The sequence below is a fragment of the Pygoscelis adeliae genome, unplaced genomic scaffold (assembly GCF_000699105.1).
Source record: "Pygoscelis adeliae isolate BGI_AS28 unplaced genomic scaffold, ASM69910v1 Scaffold57, whole genome shotgun sequence".
In the NCBI taxonomy this organism is placed as follows: Eukaryota; Metazoa; Chordata; class Aves; order Sphenisciformes; family Spheniscidae; genus Pygoscelis; species Pygoscelis adeliae.
In genome coordinates, this window is record NW_008825615.1 from 9,500,769 (window position 1) to 9,521,423 (window position 20,655).

Below are 20,655 nucleotides of genomic sequence, written 5' to 3' on the forward strand. Positions count from 1 at the left end.
CCATTAAAGAGCTAGATTTTACCAACAGATACACAGATCATTACCGATGTCAAAATGGGCAGTAGGTTTGCTGTATGAGAGCTTAATTCAACTCAGCACTGAAACTTCATCATTGACCTCAAAGACAGCTGTGGTAACTGTTGGTAAACAGGCTTTTTTTTCTTTTTTAATTACTTCAACTCTAGGTTTGTAATATCATTTTGGTATCTTTATCTAAAGAAGATGCAGTTGCTAAACAAAATTAGAAAATATGTTTTAGATGAAAAACTGTTAGATAATTTTCACATCCAATTAAAAAGTACTTACGGCCAATTTCATTTAGCAATTATGAATCTGGAAACTAGAGAATAGAGCATTGTACTTGGCCAAAGATAGTAAGCACTGAATGTACGCACATTAAAGTCGCCCTAGTAATTAATTAATTTGATAAATGCCTAAAGCTGGGATTAGACCTCAGTCTATTTATAAAGAAATTCTGAAGCATGTTCTTAATATCTTCTTTGAAAAAACAATATGTCAAGTAAGCTGTCCAGTGTCTTGTATGTATAAGACTGCCTTTAGTAATAAATTAATTCATGTTTACAATAAACGATTCAGTATCCACATTCACAGTGCATGTTTTTGTATGATCTACCTAACTCTCAGCTACTTTATTTATGGACTTTAACTGGTGAAAAAAAAATAAATGATTCAAAAAAAGTATCAGCTTAGAAAACTGACAAATATGCAGCAAAAGATTATGGAAACATGCAGTGGTTTTGCTAAAATTAACAACAGTAAATAGAAAAATGTAACTGATGTATTACCAGTTTGTGCCATAAATTTAGCAGCATCAGCTTGTTCCTGAGGGACCCTTTTCTCATGAACAGATCGAGGTCGCTGACTTTTAATTGTATGATCTCCCATCATTCCAAATTCTAAAGACAGAATAAAGGTTTATGAAAGCTTGTGTGTAGACATTTCTCAAAAGTCACATACTGTCTCATGCAATATGTTCCTAAACATACCTGGAAGTTGCTGGTAAAAGTCAGGCACGTGATTATGGCAGTTAACATCAACTTAACTTTGCTACACTCAGCTTTTAATAAATACTTAAATTTGCGTCTGCAGATTTTCAAACATGATTTTATTGTATGAACCAACATTCAATGTAGTGACACATACTATAAATCAGCTGTATGACATGGGACAAAAACAATTATTCAAATGCAGACATTTTATTCCTATATTTTGAATCAGTGCAAACCACACCAGAAAATGATTGTGACAGTGTTAGACATTGCTGTTCTATGGCAGAGCCTGCCGCTCCTCCAGAGGACTTCTATTTCTGCACTCATCTTTCAGGCTGACAAAGCCTTCAACAGAAATAACGAGTCATCTTTGGAAATGGTGGTGATGCGAAATAATAGTAATTTAGCCAACGAACTGATTAATTTTTTGGCTGAATCCAGCAGAACAGGTGCTTGTGAACTGTTTCCTTTCTGAAAACTCTCAGTTATAAAGAGGTTATAACTATATATATATATATATATATAGGTTATATCTTGCCCTCAGTATTTAAAAAGAAGTCCCCATTGATTTTAATGGGGAAAGCTATGTAAAAATCAATAACAAAAAGGCCCACAGCGTGGGAGACAAAAGCGCTTCATTTCTTATCCTCTCACTGCTGTCATTTTCCCTCTCTGGTCCTGAGCAAACCTCGTAGCCTTCTACCTGAGTCCATTTTTCCTTTCTGTGATTAAATGTATGATCTCCCATCATTCCAAATTCTAAAGACAGAATAAAGGTTTATGAAAGCTTGTGTGTAGACAAGCTCCTTTGCACTTAGAGGGGGACTGCTGCATCTTCTGCAGTTCCCTCTGGTCCTCCCAGGCACACGCAGCTGCCCGCAGCTTGGTGCTAAATATTCAGCTTCTCTGGGGACTCTAATTTAGGAAGCGTGTGCTGGGAACCATGGGTTAACATTGAAACTGCTTCAGCTACAACCACGTGAAGTTTCTGATGAGGCAGAAGGTGTCTGAAGCACTAGGAATGTAAACACTAAAAAATACCTTTCTGCTGGAAGGTTACCTTGCAAATGCAAAATTCCAAATTCCTCCCAAGTTGTAAAGTTATGAAGATAACAAAACTTACCTTCCTGCCTCAAAAGATGCAAAACATTATATAAGATGCAAATGCTACTAATATTATTTGCAAACACATTGTTTTGATGAATCATTAAAGTAAACGTATTTAAATTTCTATTTAGAGTAAAGAAATAATAAAAGGCAAATATATTTTTAAGGGGTGAATCAGCAGAAAGAGGTTTTTTCCTTTCTAGTAAAATAATGTATTTCTCCAAATTAGTGTTTCTTTTTCTAAATATTCATTAATGGCACCACTTAAAATACAAATTTAATTATTCATTTGAGAACAGCAATGCAGTTTGCATTCTAAAGAGAATTTTTGAAAATCTAATTAATAAAATATATTTTGAGAATTAAACACTCAACATTTTTAATACATCCCAGAAATACATATAAAAGATAATTAAATTATATATATACACATATATATAATATATATACATATATGTATGTGTATACATACATATGTGTGTTATAAAATTTTATGAATATAATTTTACAAAATGCACCTCTTCTACAGCTCCTCTGATTTAAGATAGCTTTTTATTCTGTGGGAAATCTCTTACTATAAATAAAGTTTTACAATCAATATTCTAATGCAAATTAAGATTAGAATGATACTTTCACAATTTTACAAGGTGTAATACAGATGACCATTTAAACTGTAATTAACAACATGGTGAAGAACAAGAGACTTTACATAGGTTTTCCCTTGAAGAGGCTGTGAAAGCAAGGCCTGTTTGCTCTGAGTTTGCTGCCTGTGCGCTGCCTGCTTGTCAGGCAATTTAGAGGATATGGCACCATTCTTGCAGGAGATTTAATTCTATTTTTTAAGTTACAAACAGAGTGCAATAATGGGAGACGTTTGCTAGAGGAAGACTTTCCAGAGGCATACAGGGAGGTGGTGAATGCTCCGGTTCCAGTCCCGCAGCATCCCATGCTGGGTGCAGGCACATGCAGCGTCCCGCAGGACAGACACCTCTGGTGAAGAGGCAAAGGGAAGTCTGGGAGATCAGTTTTCAGGGTTGTGGTTTATACCCAGTGTAGCTCCATTCACAACAATGGAGTTACTCGCGAATATCACCAAGCAAAATAAAATACAAGTTGTTGATGCAGGATCTAATCATGCCTCAACTTCTTTATTTTTCCACTTAGCAACAACACGTTTTTAATTTACACGTTCAGTTCACTTCAACTATTGCTGATGGTCTTTGAGATGCACTTTTCAACTAATCTCCCTTTGATGTATTACGCATTTATATAGTAAATATATAACTATATATTAAAGATAAATGTTTTATAACAAAGTTAAAAATATTTCTTTATAAGTTTTGTCAAAAAATGGAACCAGACTTATGCAGTGCTCTCATTTTCATATTCGGCTGAAGTGTTTAACCAAATGCCGCATGAGAACAAAAGCGGTAACAGGAAACGCAGTGTGCTGGCATGAGTGAGGACTTTAAGGCCTCATTAAAATTCATGCCTCATAAGAAAAGAAAAATAAAGGTCAAGTACATTTTCGTAATGGGATCAGAAGTGTCCAGTTTCTGCATATAAGTACAAACAGTGCTCTCAAAATTGTTTAATCTAAGAAGATCAACAATAATGTATTTTTTATGAAGCATTTTATAATAAAATATTCTACTTAACTGACTGCCATAGTTTACAATAAGTACTAAATAGAATAAAACTTTCCTTAATTTTCAGATCCTAGATAAATAACAAATGTAGAAGATGAACCAGTTACGCATTCGTTTTCCCTCAGTACTTCACGGAGGAGAAGTATTTAAATTCTTTCTGGGCTGGGAAAGCATTCTAACCCAAGTCAGCCTAAAGTATGTCTAAATGGCACAGTAGTTTCAAGGACCTGTTTGTGTGGGAAAGGTGATAGGGAGCGTCTTACTCTAGACGATATCTGGCATGGAGGTGTCCTGCAAGTTCAGGCCAGCACGATTCAAGACCTGATGTCTGGGATATGATATCGGATGTTTGAATTGAGATTCTGAGTAAAGGAATTTTTTCTCATTCTCACTCTTCTTACCTAGTTCTTGCTACTGAAAACAAGTTTTCTAACCCAGAAGAAGGTATTTTTGCAGACATCAGCTTCTGAACGGAATTTTTTGTTGATGCCTGTCCTAATTTTCCCTTGGGTGAAACTGAACAGTCCTTCTCTGCTTTTACCTCAAACATTGATATTGATCAGATTATTTCATTAAATAAAGAGGGACAATGAATCTTTTCAGCAGCAGACAGGTACATGGCCTGATCCAGAAACTGCCAATGTGACTCTAAGCTAGGTCTGAAGACATGAAAAGGTTTTAATACTTTTGACTACATAGTTAATGTTATAATCTACCTGCATGAGAATAAAACTCATAAAGAAATACCTCAAAATGTAAATAACAATACATTATGGGTAACCTTGAATGGATCATTTTAACCAGACCATGACTCACAACAAATCACAACATATTCCAAGCATTTGTGGTAGAAAATCTGAGGTTTAGTTCTCTGATAAAAGAATTTATCCTGCTGTCAGAGTTCCTTTGGTGGCTATGGAAGTACAATAGTTTCCCGCAATAGGATGGGTATTCTTTCTCTCCTCAGCTGTACACAATGGATCAATTCTTGAAAGTATTTTAACAATGCATACGTCTTAATATGGATGTGGTTTATCATTTCATTTTACATATAACTCTGAAGCATGTAATATAGTTCCATGCCTTCTAGGAGTGAAAAAAAAAAACCAACAATGATTTCTGAAATTCCAAAGTTTACAGTTGAGTATTATTTACAACAACTCTTATCTGTAGTCCCATTGGCTTTACCTTTATTTTTATGTTATGTTATGGGAATTTTTATTCCTATTGAGTAACCTTTTTAGTTTTTAAAGGAGAAGCTAAAATCTTGCGGCCAATGTAGGTGTACGTTTTTAGGAGAGAAGAGAGGTGCCATGAGCTCTCTGTAGGAACAAAGAAGAAAAAACATCTGTTAACAGTATAAAAATGCAAAGTAGGAAGATTGAGCAGTACAAAAGAAAAACACCAGCTTTGCAAGGTTCTACTCACCAATGGCTAGTCTTTGCTCTTTGACAAGTGAATAATCATTAAAATTAAGGTACATGTCAAACAGATTTTATGCCTAGGCTGTTTAATAATATTTGTAAGCTTGTTACATATATATCCTAGTCATGAGATGACATTATAAACCATGTTGGTTTGGCTCTTATGGTTATTTTTATGTCACATTTCATGGGAACTTCACAGTGTAAATGTATGGATCTGATTATAGGTGTAACATCTAGTATGAACTGTGCTATTAATGGCATGGAACACACTGGCATTAATAAAAAAAGACTTTTTCAGTATTGTAGTTGGTGACGACAGCATGAATGAACTGTTGAACTAAAAAAAAGTGATTCTGAGACCTTTAGGGTTACCCCTTCAGGGCACGTAAAATGTAAAGCAACGTCTGAGAGTTGCTGAGTGTCCTCAGCTTGTACTGAACCGCCTGGAAGGCGAGATGGTGAGCAGCTCCCTGCAGGCTGATCAGAACCTTAAAAGGAAGAAGAGGCAATCGATTCCCCAAAGTGACTGTCATTTTCTTCTCTTACCCATAGCACTCCAGCAGTGTACTTCATACTATCCTACCCACTCCTGAACTGTAAATAGTCAAATGAGTGTTTTCAATTACTCTTGACTACGGAATGAATATTAAAGGCCTTGCAGCCAGAATGTGCATTAATGCAAACTGTCTCACGTGCAGTAGCATGGCATCCTTTCTGTGCCAACACACAAATGTTTTTCCCAGAAATTATGCAAAAAGCTGATGTAAGTCCCAGGTGAAGGGGAAGGAGGGGGTGCAGAGGGGGAAAGGAAGAAAGAAGAGGGTTATAGAAATATATAAAGAACCAGTTTGTTTCAATTAATTTTTGGACAGAACTATTAACTGATTTCAATAGATCTGATTAATTGCAGACTTCCAGGAGCTTGAAAAAGTTTCCTGCACATTTAATGTCTTCGTAGCCCATTCTACAGTTTCTCCCACAAACATACTACTGCAATATGCAGTAGTAGCAGTACTTGGGGTTTCTCATCACACTTGCAGCTGGTCAGTACAATTTCTTCTGGTCACTAGATGGCAGAATGTGTGTTGACTGAGAACAACTTTGCATTGAATTGAGAAGCTGGGACTTTCTGTTTCTTTATCATTATAAAATTACCTCCCCTATAAAAAAAAAATACTTTTCATTACATTCAAAAGACTGAGGAAGTTTTGTTTGCTTTTTTTTTTTCAATTCTTCTTTTGTAGGGCTGGACTTAAAAAAAAAAAAAAAAAAAACCACAAACACCCAAAAAACCAAAAAAAACAAAACCCGAACAAACCAAACAAAACATGAACTGCAGTTGTTTTTCCCTCACAGTAAACCCCGTGACAAAAGAGAAGAAAATCCCAGGAGCACTCCCTTCCCTGTCTCCAGCCCTGCTTCACTGTAGCAGGGTACCCAGGCCCCACAAGGAAGCACCTGTTCTCAAATGCTGCATTGACAGGACACAGAGCTTCAGGGCATCAGTGAATATCGTCACTCTGCAGTACAGATTTAAGCTATGGCTTTCTATGGGAACCCCTTAAAATGATACTTCCTCACCAGGCAGGCAAGTTGCCAAAATGGTAACATAGCTATTAGCTGAATTAGATTTCCATGGGAACCTCTTCTTAGCAAATGTGGAAAACGTTCTTAAAACAGTCTTTGCCTACTTCCTATGTAGATCCTGGTCCCATAAAAAGTCCTCTTTTGGCTCTCCGAAACTGTATAGAAGAGCTTTGACCAGTTTCAAACTGAATGGAATAATTTCTTTCACTAGAGTGAATTAAGATCTGAACTGAGCTGTATTCATGAACACAGTGAGAAAGATATCCTATTACTCATGAAAACACAGAGGATTTTAATAGTAGTGGAAATATGAAAGGCAATAGTATTTGTACTAACAAAGTCTTTTTTTATTATAATACACTTGCATTTTATCAAGTAAAAGAAAAAGATAGGTTAACATTTGTAGGAAATTAGATACAAGATTTCCTTTCTCTCTCACACAGAGATATACTAATACATATACGTATGCAGTCTTTCATCTTTCAAAAAATTAGGGAAATAATTACGTATTCTAAACAGTCAACATATTGTACATAGGTAATTAGTTTGTGTTTGTCTCTAGGGAGACCCATTTGCTCCTAGGAAATAATGTTGGATTAATACTATTGCTGCTATTTTTAATGACATAAGAAATGAAATATTACTGAATTAAAATATAAATTATAGCACAAATCCTGATGAGCTAGACTTTCTCAAGGCAATGCAATCTGCCGTCTCTCTGTGCATCTCTGCAGTCACTCCCCTGGCCAGCCATTAGCTTCGGTGGGATCTGAACCTGTTTATTCCTGGCTATGGATTTGGTCAGTGAAGAATATCATAAAGATGTAATATTTATTCACTTTGCATGTGCACAGAATGTTGAAACTGTGCAAGCTCTATTACTTGCCTTCCTGGGCCCAACTGCTCATCATCTTACACCTAGGCAGGAGAAACTGAGTGACTCATACCTGTTCAAAATGAATGTAAAATGTCACTACAGCAGCTAGTGTGTCTTCATATGTGCTTTACAGAATTACAGCTAAGCAAAGAGGAAAAAGAGGAGTGAATGAAAACCCGAACTGCAGCTTTAGTCATTTATATCTTTACTAAATCTGACATATTTTATAATTATCATGGCCAGTATGCAGAAGACGCTCTGTAGTTCACATTTTTCCTTTTCAAATATTTCCCTAACAATCCATCCCAAAATGTTTGTATTCAAATAAAAATAATAAAACTGATAAAGGAAATCTACATTATCAAGTTTAACATTAGAATCCTCTAAATTCAGCAGTATATTATTCTCTTATATTCCCCATTGTTCTCTCAAGATATTCATGGATGTAATAACACATTAAAGAATGAAAACACAGGGGATTACCTTTATTTATTTTTGCTTTTTTAATGAAAGACCTTAAATGCATTCTTTTGTAGTCTTCTCATCATTTTAATGTTTCTACTATAATAACTTATTCATGTGTAGCCTTTAAAAATCTAAATCATAGTATCATAATACTTTGGTATCTTCATTGCTTTTTTGCATTTCATACTATTTTACTTCTGCATTAAGTATTTTGCTTTTGTCATATATTTAATTAATTGAATTATTGATACGGTTAGTCAGTGCAGTAGTTATTTCAGAATAGTAACATTTTTATATAAACAATCTCTTTTTACTGGATACTGCAGCAAGCTACCTAGATATTACACATGTGCCTCTTTATTGCTCTATACATTTACAACTCAAGAGAAGATGACTGCTGATAAACTAATTTTCTAAACTGTTCTTGAATTCAGTGACTTCATTCTCTGTCCTTTCTGTTCTAGAAACACTGAAAAGTAAGTAAAGGTAATTATAGAAAGCAGGATTCACAAGAACATCTAGACTATTTCCTTGCCCTGCAACTATTTACTGCAGACATTCCTGCAGATGGTTGTCTAATCTTTTCTAAATGATAGCAGCATTCATTAAAATTTGAGACAAATTGTCTATGAATTTATGACAGAGAAGTTTACAGTCTGTGAAAGATTCTGAAGCTGTATGAAGAGAAGGAACGAGAATCAATGTTTTAAATAATAGATACTGCAAACTCTACTCACTAAGCAAAGCTAAACTGAATGTGAGGGGTTTTTTAGAATGGTAAAGCTTCTAGGTGAAGCTAAATGATATTGCATGCCTTTTTAAGAGCATTTTCTTGTCCTTGTTTAAGTAAGTCTCCTAAATTGTTTTTACAAAAGAATAATAAAAAATGGAGGAAGTGTCACTGGATGTGAATTTTGCACATTACATTTTTATCATTTGTAGTACCTCAAAGCTGGCTGTTCATATACAGACATCATGGGTAGCTGCTAAATTTTATGTGTATAAGAGAGAGGAGAGGAGAGGAGAGGAGAGGAGAGGAGAGGAGAGGACAAGAGCCTTGGCTGCTGTAAGCTGGCCTGGTTCCACCCAGCCAGGCCAAATTCTGTCATCTGAGGACGTGGTCTAGAAGGTCTTTTCCAAAACCATAGATCTACTCTGAGCTAAGAGGTTTATACAACCTGTTCACAAGGATACATAGCCTTAGCTAACTGTCACTGGCAGGTTAACAATCACATGCATGCAATTTCAAACATATTATTCCACCCAGTTCAGCCTGGGAGATGTGTGTATGGCACAACCCCCTGACAGGTAGAGCATTGCAATGGTTTCCAGAATGGACCTGGAACCTCTTAAAAGGTCTGAACTCTTATGGGGACACCTGTGGCCTTAAAAAATATGACCCATAAATAACTCTTCTCTAGTCAACAGAATTACCTTAATGGGAAAACATGACACAAATGAAAGGAAAATTGGTGATTCGAAATTTAAACCTCAGAACAGTTTTTCACAATAACAAAATCCTTCCTTTTGAAATACATGCATGGGATTTTAAGTAGGAAAGCACATAAGAGATTTACCTGAAAACTATCAATGAAAATCACTTGGACCTAGATCTTTCAGGACTTGAAAATCCATTAGATGTTTTCACTGTATTTAGTAAAAGAACACTTTCCTAGGTCTCTGAGATTCTCATTTCAGGGTCAGACTCAGCAATTCATTTAATGGTTTTAAGGACCGAGGTATCACACTGAGGCTAAAAAGCAGTGTTCTTCTTCACTCTTACTGCATAATCCACACTTAGAAAAAATATTTGAGCTCATCTGTTAACACATCCTTCCTACCTCTATGGCCCGTAGTGTCAGAGAGGACCACATGGTTGGCTTATTTGACAGGTGTTGCTCATGCAATGCCTCTATAAAAGCAAATGAACTGTTCAACTGCAGATCTGACCTAAGCAATGCACAGTTTGTCAATCACCTTTTCGGGAAGTTCACCCTGAAGCCTGCATTAAAGAATAGCAGAGGCGCAAGATTTCTCTCCTCCTTAACACAAGATCGAATACCTAATGCCAACATATAAAAACTTATAGCATAAAAATTGACCTAAAAGCAGACATATTTGATGGACATAATCTATCTGATCATAATGTAGTATACTTAACACAGGAACAACAGTACTTTACTGAATTGAGAAAATGAATCCATTAGAATTAGTGAGACTATGATAATGATGCTCTACAGGTCTACAAAATACACAGATTACTCCGAGAGCCATCAGTATACTTGTTTTCTTTGCAATGTACATATTTCTTAAAACTTTTTAAAATGCTGTTCTGTAGCTGTGACAGATTTCTACTCAATCATGGCAAAGTGCCTCCTGGTCCAGTTCTCTGATTAACTTAGAAAGCAATATAAAACACAATCTAGTCAACATGACATTGATACTCATATTAGGGAGAACGATGGGGATGACACTACTGAAGTGGTATCATCCTCAGAGGTGGAAGGGCATGCCTGTCTTTCATCAATAAGCATCAGAGTAACTGATTTTAGTATCCTCATTGTTTCTACATCCCTACATGATGTCAGACACCTGAATCATTTCTCTTAAAATTCTCATGCATCTCCTGCAAATATTACTGCAACTGTCTATACCTTTTGACCTCCAGAATGATTAATGGAAGTGTACTCTATGGAGAATAGTGGCTGTTTCCCCTACAGATGTCAATAATAAGGATCATTAAAAAACATCTATTCCCTGATGGCTGCGCAAGATACATCTCATGTAACTCTTTCAGCTTGTCAGCATAATATGCAATGTGGTTACCTAAAATCTGTCTTAGCTCATCATGGTCCATTATTTGAAGAAATTATGCCAATAGTCAACATATATGAATGTCTGGAGATTGCAAGCAGGGATTTTTTCAGTGAAGATGTTTAGCTCTGGACTTAGAACTACAGAGTTTGTGATACCCATTAAGCTGGGAACTCTGACTGTAACTTATGTAAATGCATTCTCAGAATGACCTATTGCTTATGGACATAGATAAACTAGTATCTCTTTCATGGAGAAGTCTGCAGTTAGCAGTGTTCTACTTAGAGCAAACAGACTTTCTCTTAACAGCTGGAGACCTACAACTGGGATATGTATCATGTCTCTCTAAGAGAGGCTTAAGACCGGAATCTCATCATGCTGCTCCTAACTATGAACCTTTTTTGAATTCTCTCCAGAGCTACTTGCACATCTACCCACAGATATCCTATAAATCTCTCCCATTGCCTCTACTCTGCTGACTAGAAAGGGCTGGAAAAGAATGGGCTTGCTAGGAAGCTCAGTGAAATAGCTACAAAAATATCTTTTATGCAAAGATTTTTTCAAACAAAAAATTGAATTTGCTTCAAATTATGTTTTTGCCTCTTGTGTGTTGGCTCTCTGAAAATATTCTAATGATTTAGTTACCTGGAAGAAGTGTTCTCAAATACAGCCTACTGTAAGCATGTATAATGGAATATTTATGGTAAGCAAATTCTGAATCAATAAATTAAATTATGCTCACTAGAGACTTAATAGTATATATTCTGAGTGTCCAATCAGGAATCAGAATCAGAACTATAAAAGCAGTATGTCTAGTCACTGTGAGCCAATATGCATTGTAAGCTGAAAATAAAGAACAGTGAGTACTAAGGAATTGAGGAAGTGTTTGTGGGTGGAAATAATGCATTTTTTTAGAACAGCTAAAGCATTGGGGCAAAGTAGGCAGATTTTTGGCACACAAGCTTTCAGCTCTGAAGTAAAAGCATCAAACTTCAAAGCTCCTAGGAGTTTTATTACTGCCACTTGCAAACCTTGCCTTGCTTATGTACTTAGACTACCATGGCCCCAACTCTACTATCACAATGAACAGATTAAACATATTTCACATTCAGTTAAGTGGTTAACAGTTAAATTCAAAAACTGAATAAGGCAGAAGAGATTATAAATTCAGAAAATTCAGAAAAAAACCACTGCTTATGTTGACCTATGTTGACCACAAAAATTATACAGCGTGTATTACTTGTTTCAATCTAGTCATCAAGAGTATGTTAAGTAGCCTGAAAAGCTAATGTTGAAGCTCACAAGGTACTAGCTCTCAGAAGACCACAGAAAAAGACATATTTAAGTTTTTTTTCCTTTTTTTTAAAAAAAAGGTTACTTCAAAAAGGTTACTTCAGAAAAGTTGTTTCCACTGGTTCAAGGTATTCATTCACATCTCAGAGTAAATAAAGTACTTCTAAAAACTAAAATCTTATGATTTTAGAAACAACTTTCGGCAGATGAGAATATAATTCTGGCTTTTAAAAATCATTATTTGCTTGATATATAAGTAGCAAACTCCACTAAAATCTATTCAAGGAATCCTAGGTTTCAAAAGTAACGTTCCATTAGTTTTAATGAAGGTTTTGAAAGTGCTGCAGCAATAGGTCTGCAAAGCCTGACTGAACTGGAGTGCTCTGTGCCAGAACTGACTCTGGAGTGCTGAGGTAGTTATATCTACAGTCAGAGCAGTTTATTTCCCAGGATAACTGCAGAACCCATTGATGCAAGACATGGTTATACAAATGCCCACATGCTAACATATGTAAAACATCTCAAAAGGATAGTCTGGGTGCACAAGGTCTACCTCTGGGAAAAGGGCTTGGTGCCACATGATAGCACATGTATAGAGTTTAGGCCATAGAACAGATGTTCCTATTTCTTACTTCCATGTAATTTATATTTTTAAAAAATCATTACAAGTTCCCAAAAGACATGAAGAAGCAATTTTTTATGTAACAGATTCTGTCCAAAAATAAGTCATTAATGCTAATATACAACCCCCTATATTGGTAATCACAGTTAGCACTGTGATTTTGATCCCTTTATGTGGTGCATTTCAATTATTCTCTCCCACTATCAAAAGAATAGACAAGTCTCATTCTGCTTCATGTTGTGGTTTTAATACTGAACATCGGAGTAACATCACCTACAAATGACAATACTTTCACCTCCACCAGTGTAAATCAAAAGTCATGAAATAATGGAATTAAATTGTGTATAACTGCTGTGTGAGCAGAATTGACTCCAGGTGGATTAATTCCTGTGGTTGTGAGCAGCACACAGGACTGACAGACCTAGAATAATAAGTTATGATTTTCTAGCTCCTTTCTCTATGTTCTGTTAGACCATGTGGATTTTATGCATATCCATATAACGTAATCTTTTAGATTATAAGAACAAGTACAGCTAGTTAAAATGTGATTTCACTAAATCCTTATTCATGATGAGGTCAGCTTGTTTTTTTCTCTAAGTGGCAGCCTTTTAAAAGGTAATGACAATAAATTATTCCCAATATTAAAAATGGGACAGTACAATAATCCAGGAGAAAAAGTGCCAGTTGGGAGAATGTCTTTTGTTGTTGTTGCCTTCTGCTGTTCTTTTATTACCTCAAGGCCCATCATTGTTACTGGCATGAAATGTTATGGTTGTATGCATTGGGTACGTACTAAACTGAAGTTCGCCACTAAACTGATGTCAGCCACTATACCTTTGTTAAGTTCCTGTGACAGGACCTGGGCAGTTTGCTAAAAAAGCAAGAATTCATTAAAAATAGTAAAACACTTGTGGAGAGAAAAATTATTATATGCGATCACTGGACTACTGGTGCTCTTCTGGACAAATGCCTGTAGCAATGAAGAAGTACACGAATATTAGTCTGAAAAGAAGGTGCTATTTGAAGTATATAAATAAGATGTAAATTGTTAAATAAGGTAATTCTTGCTAGCCCTAGAGATAACTCTTTCTTTGTGTGAGGAAAGACAAATCCCTTTGCTGGTATTTACAGTTGAAGCAAATTTTGAGTCCCATACCAGTTTCACAAATTCGCTGTAGATCCAGAATTGGGACTAATAGTTAGAGAGGTGCAATATTTCTGTGGCCATTTAGCTCCCTAAATCTGGTAGTCAAAACACAGCTTAGGGATTCTAAATAAAAAGACTTAAAAACTGGGGATCTGGGGAGAGTTTCTGGCCAAGTTGTAAAGAGCCTGCATAAACACCTGTCCTGGTTTTGGCAGGGATAGGGTTAATTTCCTTCCTAGCAGCTGGTACAGTGCTGTGTTTTGGATTTAGGACCAGAACAAAGTTGATCACACACCGATGTTTTAGTTATTGCCAGGTAATGCTTACACTAGTCAAGGACTTTCCAGCTTCCCAGGCTCTACCGACTGGGAAGGCTGGAGGTGCACAAGAAGCTGGGAGGGGGCACAGCCAGGACAGCTGACCCAAACTGGCCAAAGAAACATTCCATACCATGTGACGTCATGCTCAGTACATAAACTGGGGAAAGCTGGCCGGGGGCCGCTGCTCAGGGACTGACTGGGCATCAGTCGGCGGGTGGTGAGCAATTGTACTGTGCATCACTTGGTTTGTGTATTATTATTATTATTACATTATTATTATTATTGTTATTTTATTTCAATTATTAAACTGTTTTTATCTCAACCCATGAGTTTTTCTCACTTCTACTCTTCCAATTCTCTCCCCCATCCTATGGGGGCGGGGGAGGGAGGAGTGAGCGAGCGGCTGTGTGGTGCTCAGTTCCTGACTGAGGTTAAACCACAACACCACTACTTCAAGGCGGAAATTGTTGGGAGGGAATTCCTTCTGGTTCCTCCCATGCCCTTTGCAAGGAGTAGATCCTCTCATGTCTTGGAAAACTTACAAAGTTACTTGTAGTACATTTAGAGTAACAGAAAGGAGACTGCTGCAGGCTTCAGGGCATCAAGAAAAGCAGGAGTCCTATGATTCTTAACTAAATAATATCTAAAGAAGAATGTCAGCAAAGCAGAAAAATGGAAAAAAGAAAAAAAAAAAAAGGGAAAACAAAGGCACATCTCTTCAGAAGGAAAGAAATCATGTATGCATACATGTCTGATCAGGGTCAGTCTGGCTCTGCTCACTGCAGGAGGACTCTATAGGGTTGAGGAAGACAGAGGATAACTTAATCATCAGGGCTCCTGTTTTCATTGGCCATATCTGAACTTAATTCAGAGGATCCTCAGAAGGCCAGTCATATCCTGGGCTGCATCAAAAGCAGCGTGGCCAGCAGGTCGAGGGAGGTGATTCTGCCCCTCTACTCTGCTCTGGTGAGACCCCACTTGGAGTACTGCGTCCAGCTCTGGAGCCCTCAGCATAAGAAAGACATGGACGTGCTGGAGCGGGTCCAGAAGAGGGCCACGAAAATGGTCAGGGGGATGGAACACCTCTCCTGTGAAGACAGGCTGAGAGAGTTGGGGTTGTTCAGCCTGGAGAAGAGAAGGTTTTGGGCAGACCTTCTTGCAGCCTATCAGTACTTAAAGGGGGCTTATAAAAAAGATGGCGGCAAACTTTTTAGCAGGGCCTCTTGCGACAGGACAAGGGGGAATGCCTTTAAACTAAAGGGGGGTAGATTTAGGCTAGATCTAAGGAAGAAATTTTTTACCCTGAGGGTGGTGAAACACTGGCACAGGTTGCCCAGAGAGGTGGTGGATGCCCCATCCCTGGAAACCTTCAAGGTCAGGTTGGACGGGGCTCTGAGCAACCTGATCTAGTTGAAGATGTCCCTGCCCACGGCAGGGGGGTTGGACTAGATGACCTTTAGAGGTCCCTTCCAAATCAAACTATTCTATGATTCTATATAGCTATATAAGCTGAGGTACTGGTTTTTAACTGCTCTGTTTTTAACTAAAATTTTAGCATGTTATATATATGTATATTTAGTTTTATTTACTTCACTATTTAGTATTACCTCTAAGTTAAGTAACTTCTATTAGAAGAAAAATGTCACAAAAAATTGCAGGGGATTATATTGGTTCACTGTAACAATATGCAGCAAATGAACAGGTAAACATTAAACCTAATTCAGGACTGACTGTACTAATGCTGGACCAGTACATTCCAGTGGGCAGTAGGTGATATTTTTCATATAAAGAGCTTATTTCATAAAAAAGCTGTTTCAAGGCCAGACTCATTGATTAATCTGAACCAAGGTAAGAGGTTCAGACAAAAGAGAAGAAAGGAGAAAGCAAGAACAGCATTTTGTAAAAGTTGAAATAGCGTAATTTCTTTTTTGTATTATAGCTACAGTTTGAATTTGAATTCTAATTAAAAAAACTCACTGAAAATAAAACAAGAGCCCTTTCTGAGTAACACATTTAATTCAGCCCCAAATATTTTTTGTCTGTCTCATGAAGCAAAAAGTCAGTTATTCCAGAAGTTATATAAGTGAATGAATTTGGAAAAATAGAAATTAAAAAAACTTTATTGCATCTACTCAAGCGCACTAGGACTTACATTAAAAGTAAATTATTACTTCCTACATTAGGCTTCTTCATAATAAAAATAATAGCAACTTTACCTTGTGAAAAAGAAATAAAAGAATGATAATTACATGGGATGTAATCCAAGAATCATAATTACATTGAGCATATACAGAGATAAACCGTTAAAGGCAATAACCAAATGATAAGTAACTCTGAACCCTGTTCTTCCCACCCCATAAGGTTGTTAAGAAATGAACATTTCTAAATTAATACCAAGTATTAAATAGTAGTTAAGAATCTTTGAAACCCATGTATCTGTTTATATTTCCTATTCCATATACTTACGCACTGATGGAAAAATTGCTGGTATTTTCTGCATGTGCTGAAGATGAATAAACTGAGCCACCAGGAAAGTGAGTACCTAAAACCAGTCACCTTATTCTGCTTCAGACTTGGCATACTGCTTCATGGCTGTGAATTTTTATCATGTCCAATCTATTGATGCTGCTGCTTGTCAGCTGCAGTTTTCATTAGGAAAAAGGAGTTACAGCTGATGGTAGGGTTTGTAGGAGTTCATAAATATTCTGCTACTGTTCAAAACTGCTGCAATGAACTAAAAGCAGACTATTAGCTGCATTTTGAACCCACATGAAAGCAGAGCTATTAGACTATAAAGCATGATCACTCAACATGTTAATTAAAGAATAAAACCTATCAAATTAACTATGGTGTATTGTTTCTGACCTGGTCCAGGGCAGAACAACAATACGGCTCTTCAGTTTTTGCTCCTAACCAGGAGCTCTGCGTCTTCATAACCCTTCCAGTGGGATCTCTCTGAATACTCTTTGTGGAACGGTTTTATAATGGAAGGGATGAATAGTGCGTGTTTGTCTCCACTGCTCCTGCTTCCTTCGGTGACTTGAGCAGAGAGTTGACCTGTGATCCTGCTGGGCCACGGGACTTACCGCAGTGCTCTGCATGGGGAGACTGATGGCTGAGCGCCAGGCTGCCCTCAAGGAGCTTGTTCTGTGGCCACTGACAGCCTGGTAGGACATTTTCCTTGATCATCAATATAATGTTCCCTAAGCATCTTCTGCTTGTATATCATTCTAAGGTCACTTTGATATAAATAACCAGTGACAGATGAGGCCTGTGGGGTGCTTGTTAGAGAGCCAGTGGTAGATATTTTATTTGAAGCCTGATCAATCGCAGCACAGCAAGGTTCTGGAGATCTGTACATGTCATTGTAGAACCATAACAAGACCTTTTCTTCTTCAGCCAGAGTCTGCAAATTGTGAATAGGGCTCCTGCTTATAGAGAGTTTGGTGAATCCAGTGGTCTTCACCTAGAGACAGCAAGACCATCCACCTCTGGAGGAGAGCACCTGTCTCCCTTATGAATAAGTACAATCTCATTTGGACCAAGATGACTAACGTTATGGAGGCAGATCTGATCGTGAAAATGGGAGCAACATGCTCACTTCTCTTGAGTCAGTCAGTTTGGCTGTTGAAGGTGCCTGAATAGCATCTGCACCAGAACAACAAACAGGCTCTCCTCCAGTGATGCTCACATCTGCAGGAAGCTGCCACTGCTGTGGCCCTGGGGTATTAGGAAAGGCAAAAGGTAAAGCTGTTCCATGTTGTTTGCTATAAGTCAACAAACACGAGGGAATATTGGTTTGGAAACATGGCATCTGACATAGAAGATGGGCCTCAGAAAGACAAACAGAGATGTTTTTTACAATAGACATAGGGTGTTCTTTCGTAAGAACAAGAGGTCTGTTTTCTTCTACTTATATGCTTATTATTCTTTCTTTTAGAAGAAAATTATCCCAGCGGTAGTGCTTGAGATTCATTAGTGTCATTTAGAAATTTTTCCTTTTGATAAATGCAGTGCACATACTGATGTGACTGTTTCATTGGAAAATTGTTGCCCAGTCAACTCAGATGTCCTGGTTTTGGCTGGGATAGAGTTAATTTTCTTCATAGTAGCTGGTACAGTGCTGTGTTTTGGATTTAGCATGAAAGTAATGTGATACACACTGATGTTTTAGTTGTTGTAGAAGAAGCTGGGAGGGGGCACAGCCAGAACAGCTGACCCAAACTGGCCAAAGGGATATTCCATACCATGTAATGTCATGCTCAGTGTATAAGCTTCAGGGAGTTGGCCAGGGGGCAGCAATCGCTGCCTGGGGACTGGCTGAGCATCGGTCAGTGGGTGGTGAGCAATTGCATCGTGCATGACTTGCTTTGTATATTCTTCTATTATTATTATTATTATTATTATTACTACTACTACTACTACTACTATTACTACTACTATATTAATTTATTTTATTTCAATTATTAAACTGCTCTTATCTCAACCCACAAGATTTCTCACTTTTACTCTTCCAATTCTCTCCCCCATCCCATCGGGGGGGCGGGAGTGAGCGAGCGGCTGTGTGGTGCTCAGTTGCCGGCTGAGGTTAAACCACGACATCAGGCTACATAGGTCACTGTGAACTGGAAGACCCTAATTTTATATTTGAATTCCTCAACTTTACTTTCCCACCCATGGATATTTGTTTCTTTTTTATTGTTATTGCCTTCTAAAAGCACTTAATTTCAGAGGCATTTATCTGCTTCCTCTGAAGTTTTCAGGTTTCTTTGGTACATAAGAGACTCTGAGCTGTACAGTTTTCCACAGTACTACATGTAGCCGCAAAAATACCTCACATCCTCCAGATCTGACTTTCTATCTGCCCCCCCAACTTGCTATTTGTACACCTAACGTCTGTTTCCCCCCCTTATGTGCTAGAATCACACTGTAATCATGTTAATGTCTCTAAATCTCCCTATTAATCGAATTAATTAACTTATTAATATCTCTAAATTATCAGGGAACAACTACAAGCAATGGTGTAGATTTTTACTCTCAATTATTAAAGTAAAGCACAGCACACCAAGATACTGAAGTCATCTAGCAAGACTGCTTCATCCTTAGAACTACTACTACTCTAATAATTGTTTTGTTCAGCTGTGGCTTTGTATTTACTCTTCATGAAATACTGAAAAGACTCAGACTTGATACCAAACACTGGGGAAACCCACTGTTAATCATACTACTTGAAGATCTGCTCATGGGTCAAGTTGTTTCATTTAACTTTAATGTATCTATACACTTATCTTTATCAACAAAATGTATAATAAGTCAAGATAGATAACAGCAAAAGGAAAAGTTTCACATCTCATATTCTGTTTGTTGGATGGCATTAGTTGTATTCCTGTATAGAAAGTAATATTAGAAACTCCACAGTAAAATATTTATTTCTACATTTTTCTTGGGAAATACATATAGTATTTCAGAACTATAAATCTCCTTAACATGTCCAGATAGACGCTTTGGCTTATCAAAACTTGGTTGGTAAAGTGTGAAAAATCTGAAGAAAAAAAAGTAATATAAAATTCCTTTTCTCATCAGATTTGTTCCAAATACTTTCTCTAATGTCAGTGCTAAGGTTGTAGTATTTCATTATTTACATATTCTGCATTCTGCTTTGAAATATTCTTTTTTTAGAAAAAGTTTTTTTTTAATTGAAGGTCTTTTAGACTGGGAGCAAGTACACTTGCTGAAATATGGCAGGATTAGAATAAAGTATTAGATGGAAATTATGTTTTATATTGAAACTGAATGCTCATGAAAAATACCAAAAAGACTTCAGGTAGGGATGATGATGCAAAATCTGAACATTTAAGTTAGCACAGTGTGTTAAACACTGTAAACTATCATATTACTGTTAGAAGAAGACAGCCAAAATGCAAGAAATGAACTAGCTGGAAGGCACAGCTTATCTGAAAAGAATAGGAAATGTCACTGTACTAGAGAAGTAATTGGAGAAGGGCCAATTGTATATTTACTAACTACTTAGACTATGTAAGAAGAGGATGAAAGGAGATGTTCAGGATCAATAAGAGGGAAAAGGAAGGTATGAAAGTCTATTACTTTTACTGCATATGCACATATAATTAAAGTCTCCCATGCTAGAATCCGTGAAATACAGTTCAGTCCCAAGTTATTACTTACTCCATAAATGTTATACTAACAATGGTAGCATTTTCAATATATTTTTTAATGATAAGTATTTCTCATCTAGCAATCTATAAATAAGAATTAGAACACATCTTCATTAGATGTTAAGCCAAAATTCATTCTTGGTCAGTTCCATTTCCTCAAA

General features: G+C 36.9%; 1 protein-coding gene across 2 annotated transcripts in view; it reads right to left on the bottom strand.

Annotated features, from left to right (window-relative positions):
• BAI3 (brain-specific angiogenesis inhibitor 3) overlaps positions 1-20,655 on the bottom strand; it is a 481,908-nt gene that overhangs the window by 293,503 nt on the left and 167,750 nt on the right. For both annotated transcript variants that reach the window (XM_009333162.1, XM_009333161.1), the window contains one exon: positions 807-917. In XM_009333162.1, the coding sequence (XP_009331437.1) occupies positions 807-917 (111 nt within the window). The remainder of the gene's footprint in view (positions 1-806; positions 918-20,655) is intronic.